The sequence below is a fragment of the Cyrtonyx montezumae genome, unplaced genomic scaffold (assembly GCF_038088225.1).
Source record: "Cyrtonyx montezumae isolate F1298 unplaced genomic scaffold, pur_monq_1.0 scaffold_8, whole genome shotgun sequence".
Classification (NCBI taxonomy): domain Eukaryota; kingdom Metazoa; phylum Chordata; class Aves; order Galliformes; family Odontophoridae; genus Cyrtonyx; species Cyrtonyx montezumae.
In genome coordinates, this window is record NW_027072089.1 from 57,030,039 (window position 1) to 57,042,450 (window position 12,412).

The 12,412-nt window shown below is 39.7% G+C and overlaps 1 protein-coding gene across 1 annotated transcript in view; it reads right to left on the reverse strand.

Moving 5' to 3' along the window:
• ERP44 (endoplasmic reticulum protein 44) overlaps positions 1-12,412 on the reverse strand; it is a 45,854-nt gene that overhangs the window by 20,704 nt on the left and 12,738 nt on the right. Inside the window, exons 2-4 of the mRNA XM_065753542.1 lie at positions 6,356-6,428; positions 5,094-5,133; positions 1,943-2,058 (exon numbers count right to left, since the gene is read on the reverse strand). Coding sequence (XP_065609614.1) covers positions 1,943-2,058; positions 5,094-5,133; positions 6,356-6,428 — 229 coding nt within the window. The remainder of the gene's footprint in view (positions 1-1,942; positions 2,059-5,093; positions 5,134-6,355; positions 6,429-12,412) is intronic.

The window sequence follows — 12,412 nt, forward strand, 5'->3', positions numbered from 1 at the left end:
TCAGAGGGTGGTGCGATGTTGGCACAGCTGCCCAGAAAAGCTGTGGTGCCCCATCCCTGCAGGTGCTGAAGGCCAGGTTGGATGGGGCCCCGGGCAGATGAGCTGCTGGGGGCAGCCCTGCCCACGGCACGGGGTGGGGCCAGATAGGCTCTGAGGTCCCTTCCAACCCAAACCGTTCTGTGATCCTATGAACTGCCCCAAACCAGCACATCTCAGGGTAAAACATAAGCAATCAGCTTATTTCTGAGCTATCCAAGTAACTAAAGCAGCAGCAAACTAAATAAAGCCTTCAACTGTTAATGTATATCTTAATAACAGACCTTAGCAACATATGCTGAGTTTACTACAGTCTTTTGTCAGAACTTCATTCAAAATTTCATCATCTTGTGCCAAAGAGAAGATAAGCAAACCAGACTGTTAAACACTAAGAGAAGATGTGACTAAGGACATCACACACACAAAATAAATCAACTATAAGTCAGACTGTCCTTAATCTTCCCCCCTCTAGTTGAATCAGTCGATTTTCTGAAAAAAATATTGCTAATGAAAGTGACAGAATACACACAGAAGTATGTGCAAGAGAAATGTGAAGTATGCAGACTTCAAAGATTTACTCACAGATATACTTAGGGTTCCCATGGTCATCAACTGGTCTTACAGATCTTTGGGATGGGACAGAATCTCACTGGCCACCCCTAGCAGTTGAAGAAGTCAGCTTCAGCTACCTCACAGTTGATACTGTTTAGTTATTTAAATGCATTCTGAAGCTTGAGATCTCTTTCAATTGCACAAATTAGGTGTTGTTTTGTCGGGTGTCTACATGCACATTCTCAAAAAGGAACACGGATTGCTGCCACAGGAAGATGCCCTAACAGAAGTTACTGGCTTTAACATTTGCAATTGAGAGCAGAGAGAATTCAAGGGAAAAAAAAATCCTCTCTAGCACCAAAAACCTAGATCACCAAATGAGAGAAGAAAAAAGTAAATGAAATCAGTTACTTCTCACAGAGATGCTGTTTTTCCACCCCCCGGTGTTCTTTCTCTCTTTAGTGTTTGAAACAGAGCACTAAAACTGAACTATCAGCCCAATGGTAAATTCCAGAGATGAATTACAAATGAATGGCAATTCATCAGCTTTCCAAGTATGATTCTTCAATTCTCCCTGCAGATTAACACTTTGTAAAGACTAAATATGATAATTAGCATCAGTTACAGCTGAAACTTTGTTGGGATTTGAAGCCACCTGGCAACTTTTACTACAGTCTAGGAATTCTATAAACAAACTATGTGGGCAAATGCTGCTACTCCAGAAGTACAGAATAGCAAAGCAAATCTTACACTAGGAAAATCACCACAATAACCTCAGTGCTCTCCATCTGTTTTTCAGTAGGTAACAGATGTTCCTTACGTTTTACTTATTATGAGATTAACAAGAAACTTTTGAGATTAATATGATAATAAAATAAGGATCTTTTTCATGCTTTTAAGGAGACAGGCACACCAAAATAAGCAACCAGCTCTTCATGTGTACAAACAGCAAAGTGGGACAGCTCTGAAACTGCCAGGTATGCCTTTTGGCAGCGTGTAGTTCACCATGACTTATAGTGAAAATAACTGAGCAAAACCATGCTGACAATTGCTCCTTTCTCTTGGCTGCTTTGCACCAGTGCTTCTCTGACTCCCAGCCAATTTGTTTCACAGTTACATTTCCTTTTTTCCCCCCAGTAAATGAGAAAGGGTGAGCTGATAAAAACTGCACATCTATGGAGAAAAGGAGAAAGCAGCATGGAAATTGCCATGACAAATTTTGAAGAGGTTCAGTGATACATGCAAGCAACAGCCTCTGGACTAAACAATGGAGCAAGTCCAACTACACTCCAGATTGCTTTCTAACAACTTACTGGCAGGATATCACAGGAAAACTCAATTGAGATTTACTTACAATGCTGATCACAGTCCACTCTAGCAAACACTACTTGATTCTTATCTGGGTATTCTTCCTTAATTACATTAGAAGCCTCCTCAAAAATAGGATGCAACATTTGGCTGAAGCGGCACCTGCGGAAGAAACATAACATTAGAATTTCAAAATGTTAACCTAACATACAATTAAATTTTTTTTAAAAGGAATATTTGAATAATTCAAGTGAAAAAAAAATTCTAGAAGAATACATAATTTGAGATGCGTTCCCATGCTTCATCAGTTTAAGAAACAGCATTAATCAACTAAGTCTTTAAGAAACATACTCTGATATTCAGAGAGTTCACTCATCATTCTCTTTCTACCCAAACTATTCCTGTAAAAGTAGCTTTAAAGCTTTAATAAAAGATTTGAATATTCACCTACGACCACTTTCAAGGAATATCAGAGAAAGAACTACACAACTTCTGTAGTTAACCACACAAGTGGTTAATAGGGCTGAAGCTCATCTGCAATAAATCTGACTCTGGCCACAACAACTGCATGCCACATTTATTTAGCATTTATATGCTACATACGGCTTCTTTGCCCCTCATTCTCCTCCTCTATTACAGCAGTATATCCGTGTCAGCAAAACTGGTCTGCCCTCATCCAACTCATATCAAAAGCTGGAAAGACACAATGTTAGGAGCTGAATCCTAAATGTCTACGTATAACGATCCTAATTAAAGCTCTCATATTTTAAATTTACAGCCTACTATAATGGCATTTATCTTGCAATTATGTCTTGTGATAACAGAGACCTAAAGCAGGGCTTCTGTTATCTTTCTGTATCAAGTTTTAAAATACTATCTTCCCCAAATCACAGCAAGTATCAGAACACTAATTTTTAGCCATCTGTAGACTGTATTTTGCTGAAGTCAAACACTTTTTCAACAGCAACGAATATGCCACGTTTCAGGGTATTAGAACTGCTCTCAAAAATCCTATTGGTTTCATCATTTCTCATATCAACAGGATTTGAGGAGACACAAACAAATTGATCACAAAAACTCTCCATAAAATTTTAGAGGCATATAGAAAGGTTACTAAACAAACTGAATTTGGTATCGTATCTATCATTAAGCAAGGATTAAATGAAAACTTATTCAGTGAAAAGTTGATTTTATAAGAAAAAGTGGGTATTTTTTTTTCAAAATCACTTTTAAAATCAATTTAAATTAACTACTAGTTGAATGAATTATCAGTAAAGGCAAACTATCATAAATTCGCACACTTGCTATTTCTAGGCCATACAGACCTACAGATTTTGGCATACACAGAATGTGAAAGAGGTGAAAAGAATCAGAACTTTAATCTGTCCTATGACCTTTGACTCTGACAGTCAACGTTTTGTGTTCATGAAGCAAAACAGCAAGCGGAATATTTAAAGTACAATATTACCATGGTTTATATATTTGTTTAAGTTATAAAGCTATTTGCACCCAAATTCACTTTAAATGAGGAACAGAGAAAGTGATTTATTTCTCTCACCTCATTTTCAATATTAATTTGCATATTGAATTTTATTTCCCCTGAATACTTTTACCATTTCCTTCTTGTTAAAGGTCCATTTAGAAATATAAATGCTTGAACAGAACATTTAAATTCCAACACAACTGAAAAATGGAGTATGGGTGCTTAAATTACTCCTAACAATGATTTTATAGGCAACTTAAAAATCAAACAGTTCCCACTGAGTATGTCTTTCACAATGACTGACTGCATATTCTTCCCTTCTCTATTTGCTCAAGTTTAACAGAATTGGAGGGGTTGGAAGGGACCTCAAGAGATCTTCAAATCCACCCCCCCCAATAAAGCGTGTTCCCTACAATAGGTCACATGGATAAGTGTCCAGCCAGATCTTGAATATCTCCACAGAAGGCGACTCCACAACCCCTCTAGGCAACCTGTTCCAGGGTTCCACCACCCTTACCACAAAGAAGTCCTTCCACATGTTAGTAAGAAATTTCTTATCTCCAAATTTTAGGCCATTACTCCTTGTCCTACTGCTACTTAACACGGAGAAGAGCCTGGCCTCATCCATTTGCCTCCCATTTCCCTTTAGGTATTTAAAAACATCAGTCAGATCCCCTCTCAGACTCCTTTTCTGCAGGCTGAATAGAGCCAGGTTACTCAGACTTTCCTCATACAGGAGATGCTCCAGGCTTTCTATCATCTCTGTGTCCTTCTGCTGGACTCATAGGAGATCCCTATCATTTCTAAACTGGACACAGTAGTCTAAGTCTCAGCAGGGCAGAGCAGAGGGGAAAGATCACCTCCAGTGACCTACTGGCCACATTCCTTTCAGTTCACCCCTGGATACCATAGGCATTCTTGGCCACAAGAGCACATGCTGGCTCACGGCCAACCTGATGTCCACCACAACCCCCAGGTCCTCTCCAGCAGATCAGCCCCTAACCTCTACTGATGCACATGGTTACTCCTCTCCAGGTGCAGGACTTGCTCTTACTCTTGTTAAATCTCACCAGGTTCCTCCCTGCCCAACTCTCCAGGCTGCCAAGGTCTCACTGAACGGCAACACAGCCTTCCAGTGTGTCAGCCACTCCTCTCAGCTTTGTATCATCAGCGAAGTCACTGATAAAGATGTTGAACAAGTACGGACATCCCTCAGTTCTCTAGTTCTCTACCTTGAAGGCTTTCTATTAGAGATGAATTTGAGTTCTTGAAAGCAATTTCATAGTTTTTGTTTACTAGTACACAAAACAGACAGGAGAATCAAAACCAAAAAAGGAATATTTTGAACAACCTTAAGCTAAAATGCAAGCACTTAATGAAACCTGTCTTGCTACAAGGAAAAAAAAAAAAACAAAAACAGCAAGAAATCCCAAATGAAGAAACACAAAACAAGTTATTCCTTACTACCACAGAACCCTTTTTTCTCTGACAAAGGCCCTGAATGGAACTAAAGATGACAGAACAGTAGAAGGGGAAGTAATCAAGACAAACAAACACACACACACACAGACCACAAATCAAATGAAAACTAACAGGAAAGATCTAGTGTGAAAGTAACATACCAGTGTATATTTAATTAGGATGTTATTGCCAAACGTGACAGTTTTCAAAAGGAACAAGTTTAAACATAGGAAAAAAAAATTGTGTAACTTACCAATCAGCATAAAAATTAACTAAAGCAACATCTGCATTGTCTAGGAAGGGAAGAAGAAAAGAACCCAATGTCACATTGTGAGGCAAAGTTCTTGGCATTTTAATCCAAAATTACAGAAAAAAAAATGTGTGTAAAGAACATAAAAGCATTTCTAGATTACTCAGCACACAGTTTGCTAGGAGAGCACTAGGATAAATCTTAGCTGAAAAGTTACCTATAGCAAGTGGGAATGTGATGAAGGAGGTCTACAGACAAGCAATTATTTTACATATTAAACATTAAAGATGTCAATTCTTAAGGCATAGGATACAAAATAAATGACACTTTAGACAAAATTCTGGATTTACAATGAAGATACTGAGATCCAGAAGCTGCACTCCAATTAACTCTCTTAAAACATTACATATTGCAAATGCTCAAAGAAGTTAAAAGCAAACTGTTGACAAGCAGTAGCTGTTTGGGTTAGAAGAACGTGCAGGCTGCCTGTGCAACTTGCTCTGGTTTGTCCATGGTTTTATGACAAATGGTTCTACGTTTTCTAGCATATAAAAAGATATTTCCAAACAGATTTTATCTAGCCAAACATTTACTGCACAAAGCAATCCTGCAGCAGAAAGCAAATTAAAAACAAATATCCCCCTTGAACGGTTCTAATTAAAAAGATATGTTTATGAATATATTTGCAACAATGTAAGATTGTTTTTTGATTCCCCTTCTCTTACCACTCCCTTCACAAACACAACCAGATACTGACAACAAGCATCCTTTTCGGACAATATACATCTGTTTACTTTAGGGCAATGTTTTAAATACTAATTTATGTCTCTTTTCTACGCGCCATCAGAAATCAAGACAGCATTTAACCTGAGAAAAAGCATAGCTGAACAAGCAGGGCATTAATATGACCCACTACCACGAGTTTCAGTTGCTGCTACTGTTTGGGAACTCTTAAACACCCTCCTGACAGGCTTTGGTTATTTATAATTGAAGGTTCTCATCTGCAAACACGACACTGGGTATTTAACTTAGACACTTCAAACTATCATTTAGACTATACTTAGGCAATCTGTTAAGCAATACGTTAAGTTAGCTGTCTGCACGAAAACTTTGAGATTACAGTTCATATTTTCAGAGCTACAGTATACATATTCATCTAATAACACTGCAAAATTCTCACAGATAAGTGGCTATAAACAAAGTAGTCTGTACACTGTGCAAAGTAAAAAAAAAAAAAAAAAGAAAAAAAGATTCAAAGTACTCACTTAAAATGTCATCTATATTTCCACTATCTAGACTTGTTATTTCACTCCTTGTTGGATTAAAAAGCCAAGACACCTACAAGAGAAACCAAACCAGTATGTAAGTATTTCAACAGCAAAGCAGTAACATTTGAATGCTGGAATGGTAAAATAATGCAGCAATAATAATAAATCAAATGGTAAAATAACTATAAATCAGTCCAAGTATTTCAGATGACAGCATTGTCACAAAGGCAAAAAAAAAAAAAACATTGTTCACAGATATAACATTCTTATACAGTTAACCCAAAACTGGTTGTCTCTTCATAGAATTCTTTATTATGTCAGTGAAAATTTATGCCGGCAGAAATGTTACAGGTGATATTTATACCTTTAAGAAAAGCTTATATTCTTAAATGTGTTCTGAAGAAACAAAGCCCACATATTAGCCACCCACCAACCTTGCACAACCCTTGCACAACCCTGTAGGCCCACCCATTTCAGCAAGAGACAAGTCATATCTGATGCTACTTACAGGACTTGCCTGGCTAAAAGATGTTCCACTAGGTAATGCTTGCAAATGTATCCATTTTTATTGCTCTTAAAGAAAATAAAATACAGCAGCTAGTTTAATTAGATAGCTCTAATATCTAAATGTAAATGTATCTTTCCTGTATCACTGCCTCGGTACCAGAATGTAATTGGCACAACCTTAGCAGACCTGCTAAGAACTGAAGAAACCATATCAGCCATATCATTGAATCTCAAAGCAATCCATATTGCTCTTAATGCAAAACTCGTAATAATTCAGTTTTATGAAAGGACATGTTCTCATATTCACTGCAATAAGCGCAGTCCTTTTACCTCAAAATGTGGTGGAGGAAAGTAGTAACGTGTGAATTGTGATTTACCTGTACTTTGGAAGAGGTAACTGCACAAGTCTCTGATCACAACAATACAAACTCTTAATCTGGGATGTCAACTCTTGATCTGGGATGTCAACATTTCCTACCCCAGCAACCCATTCAGAAAGTCAACCCTTCTTAACTAGGGCCAGAGCGTGGACCAAATGCTCCACTGAGATGTCTTTCAACCTACTTTCTCCAATGAGCCTACAATCCTTCAAGCTAAGAGAGATGACAGGAAAGGGAAAGGAAGGTTTCCAGTAGAAAACTGACAGAAACACACTCAGGTCGAGGAGTCATACAGGATATGCTGCTCCAGCGTATCCAAGCATTTCAGGCTTGCACAGGGATCATCATGTCCAACTCCTGGCTCCACAAAGCACTACCCAACATTCAAACTCTATGTCTGAGAGCAGTGTCCAAATGCTCCTTGAACTCTGGCACCTAAGGCCATGCTCACTGCTTCAGAGAGCCTCTTCCATGCCCACCACCATCCGCTGAAGAGTCTTTTCCAAACGACCAACTTGACCAGGGCAGGACACCAGAGAGCACAGCTCAGCACTGCCCTTCCACTCCCCTTGTGAGGAGCTGTAGGCTGTCACAAGGCCTCCCCTCAGTATCCTCAGGGCCTTAGGTTTAGTTCTTGTAGCAACAAAGAAACATCTGACCAGAGAGGCAGACCTGAGGGCTGCTTCTTCTAAAGGCATTGGGGCAGGGGGAATAAAATAAAGCTGGAAGCAGCATTCAAATCCCCACATGTGGAAAAGCTGGAGCATTGTAATATGAGGAGCTCAGCATTTCTGGATGAGCCCGAGACCCTCCCTACAGCAGAGCCACACCGGCGGCTGAGCACCTAAGGGTGTGATGGATTTAGAAAACAACTATAAGCAGTGAGCCCCCAGAGCATGCTTGTCTTTGACACTGTTTACACTCTATCAAGAGACTAATTCAATGCCAAACATCAAGTCTTCCAGCATTTGTTGTGAACGCATATCAAATATTGACTTCTCAAAAACATCAGACATAGCGGATGTCTGCTTCCATTACAATCAGCTTAAAAAATGATGAGACTCTTTTGCAGTGAGACACTGTCAATAAGTCTGAAACTATCACTGTAAGCAGCACGTAGGTGAGGCTTCCAGCAATGATTTTCAATTCCTTGGGATTTGTGCATCACTAAATGCTTCTCAGTGAAGACACTCATCTCCTCATATTTCCCATATAGACTGCTGGCTTGAATACAGACTGTCTTACACTACAGGCTGACAGCTGCTGTAAAACAGAATGCCCACCACTGCTTTTCACTTGCTAACTGGACATCTTTGTATTCAAGTCTAAGATCTCTGGAGGAGCTTGCACAGTCCCCCTGTGGCACCTGAAGTCTACCGGAGGCAAAAGTCCAACAGCTATTCTACACCATCAAGATGATGGTGTGGAAAACAAAGTTATGGTTGAGTTCACAGAGGAAACTTAACAGCACATGGACACTGTCTGCTATAAAAGTATCTGAGTAAGAAAGCTGCGGGATGCACAGGACCTGGCAGTTCAGTATGGGGGAAGCACCTTTGAAGAGCTGCTAGCTGACTGCTGCCCAACCAGGTAGAAGAGAAGACTGCCTTCAGCCCTCGCAGAGGAGATAGCTGCCATCAGTACAGGCACCTCACCATCACCCCTGGGTGGTGAGGGAGATAACAGAAAACCTTTGCTCTGTGGAGGTGCAGATAGGAGTATGTACACTTCTGACAATTGGTCAATTAAGCCTATGAGTGAGTTGGCATACATTTTCTGGTACGTTATGTTGCATTAGATTCCTTTCATTGGCTGCCATCTGATCCAACCACAAGTGACTGCAAAATCACTGTGTATTAACGTACATTGCAGGGCTTCAGCTGCCCTGCAAGCTCTCAGAATCCTCTGGCTGTACGTTTGAGGATCACAGGGCTACCCTACCTGTACTGCTTAATCTCCAACAATACTTGTTTACTAAGAAAGTCCACACAACCCTCTAGAAAGCAGGAACAACATATGCTGTATTTTCTTAACACACCAAACCAGTTAGAGATATCAGTTTCTTAAACCACAGGGCTTTTTCTAACATAAATTTACAGCAGCAGCAACACTAATCTCATCTAATGGGATGAACTAAGCACAAATTAAATATAACACAGATAAGCATACCATTTGCAATCAGGAAACAGGTTGTGTTATTTAGCAGATATATTTTAATGGACCAGGAACTGTAGTTTAATTTGTAGACTGCTACAATATGCCTCAGCTTGCAATGCAAATATTTAACAGCAAAATCAAACTGTAGGGTTTCCTACAGTCCTCCACTAGACTCTGTGCCACATACAGAAGAGGTGCATTAAAACTAATATTTCTTTCTAGAACAAATAAGATTTCTCAATGCTTTGTTAACTCTTATTTGCAGAAAAATGTGGTGAAAGCCATAGGTACTGAAACAAATACCTCAAACATCATCATATACAGAAGGTGAAAATTAGGTGAAAGTTAAGCTGGGTATCCTGTTGCCCCTTCATATTAAACAGAAGTGGAAAGCTATTGAGTCTAAAAACTTATTTTCCCAAAAGCTACACAAATCTTCTGATAATCAAAATACTTTATCCCCACTAGAAGTGGAAAATATCCATTTTGTCAAAATATATTCATAAACATATCTTTAAACATTTTATACTGACTAAATAATTGTAGGTGTCTTTTCACACTAAGTACACAGAGTTAAGGGAAAAAAGCCTTCTTTTAAGAAGCACCAATAAATATGCAAGACTCACTTCAGCTCAAGCTTTCATCAAAGTACAATGCCTGTGAGGAAGAAAACACACCCTTCTGACCCAGTGATCTTGCTGTCCCCAGAGATTCAAGGGAGTTTATGGTATTGCTGGTATTAATATTTAACATGAAGGAATACAGATTCTAATTCAAACTGTCAAGAAGCTATGCTGTTTTGAGAATATCTTCTGACCTTTGATGAGGCCTGTGAATAGATATCTAGGGATCCTGGATATCCAGGGACACAAAGCAAGATATTTTTTGAGGAAGCATTTTCTGAATGTCAGCTGCACACATAATAAAACAAGTATTGAACTTAACGTTCTGAAAAAATAGTGGCTTACAAAAAAGCCTTTTTTTAATTATGATTTTTTTAACTTTTAAGTACAATGGAATACTGAATTTGGCCTACATCAGACAGACACACAAGTAACTGTTCGCACTTGTGAGAAGAGAAATAATCCAACCAATTGCACAAGACAGCTATAACCTAACTGGAGAAATGTTGCTAAAACACTCCAAAATTGTAATTAGTGATGTAAGTAGCCAGTAGGAAACAATTCAGGCAGCTGCTCCTGTGCCAGAAAATTAGCTGTATTTTGATACGGTTTTGCATGTTGCTGGACTGAGATGGAGCATGTTTTGAAATGCTTGAGTCACTAAAACCTGCAAGCAAAACTACATAGCTATCAGAGAGTCTGACAAAAAATAAAGATATAATGGAATAATAAATTCTATATACTTAAGAGTTAAATTGCATCAGTTAGATGAACACTGGCTTGAAATTTAACAATGACAAAACAAAATAAGGACTAAAAGAAAGTGAGCATGGAAACCATTTATGCACTTACAGAACACACTGCTAAAAAAAGAAAAGATGGGAACCAAACAATGCATTGGCAAAGATAAAACCTAGCTGATATAGGGGAAAGGAAGAGGAGGAGATGACACACATGTACATACATTCCTTTTGACCTCAGAAACTCCATTAAACATTGCCTGCATAGATCAGCTCAGTTTCCTGGAGGTTTCTGAAGATAAAACCGTGTATATTTTTCATTGGGGAAGCTGAGTAAGTACAGAAGTCCTACTACTGCTGACCTACTTTCTCCAGTTGTTAAGGAAAACTAAAATATTATGCAGTAACAACATGAGGATTTCTTTTGCATTTCCCATTAAACCAGGTGCTGTACTGTGAGAAGAGCCAGTGAGAGACATAGCAGGAGACTTTGAAATCGCAACAAACTGTCTCACTTTAGGCTGGAGCAACTAGTGGCAGGAGCCAGCACGCACCTGTTTCTGAGAAGCAATTCCACATGGGCTGAATTGGTATTTTTCCAACAGACCACCTCAAAGCACTGCACAGTGATGGTACCCTCTCTGAGGCACAAGACTACTCAAGTTGCCTTACACAGAATGAAATGCATGGAAAAAAAAAACCTATCCCATTCTCCCTGACTCTCCTCCCACAGGCAATCCTGACCAGATCTCATATCCCTTTTACAAAAAGGAAACAAAAAAGAACCCAATGTAATGGCTCTTCTGCTGACAGGTTTGCTGTTCAACAGGCACCGCACACACCCAGTTAAGGAAGCCCATTGGTTATTCAGAGGGTTTAGGTCAAACTTTTAACATTTTACTCTTAGCAATTAGCACTTGGTTCTTCGGTCGCTGACTGGACTGAAGAGTCTGATCTATGGGCTTAGTGGTATTTCTTTCCCGAGTTTCATTTCAGTACACCTGCAAGGTGGTCCGGAAGCCCAGCCTTCATTTTCACTTGCTAAACTCCCTATTTACCCTTTTCTCCTGCTGTGAAACCCTAAAGGCACACAACAGAACAGTCCCTCTCCTCAACCACAAAGCCCTTTTATGCTTGGCAGCTCTGTCTCACTTGTGATCTATGCTGACATACTGAAGTTACTACCTGAAGTCCCAGCCCCATAGGACTTCGTGGCTGACTCTCAGTCCCCAAGTACCTCTTCCTTCTGCACACTGCTGATCAGCTGCTGCTCTGAAATCAGCACTGAACTCCGAGCCAACAGGAAGCAGACGGGTTTACAGCCTGCTGTAGGATGCTGCACATTGAAAAGAATCCCTGGAGAAAGCAGCGCTGAAGCTGACAGGTATTGTGAGAGCCTCTAAAGTTGGGCTTCAGAGCCATCAATCACGAACATCCCACCGGTAGTGTTCCCACAAGCCCCATAATGAACCACAGAGCCCAGAGCTGAGAGAGGCAACAGTAAATACAGAACGCTGAGGAGGATCAGGAAAAGAGTAACTCCCCCTCTCTGTCACAACAGTTCAATTCTTGCCATCGCGTATTTCAGGGCGCATCAGAACACTTTGAGCTTCACACTGAATGCTGCCATCTCTTACTGCGTTACCA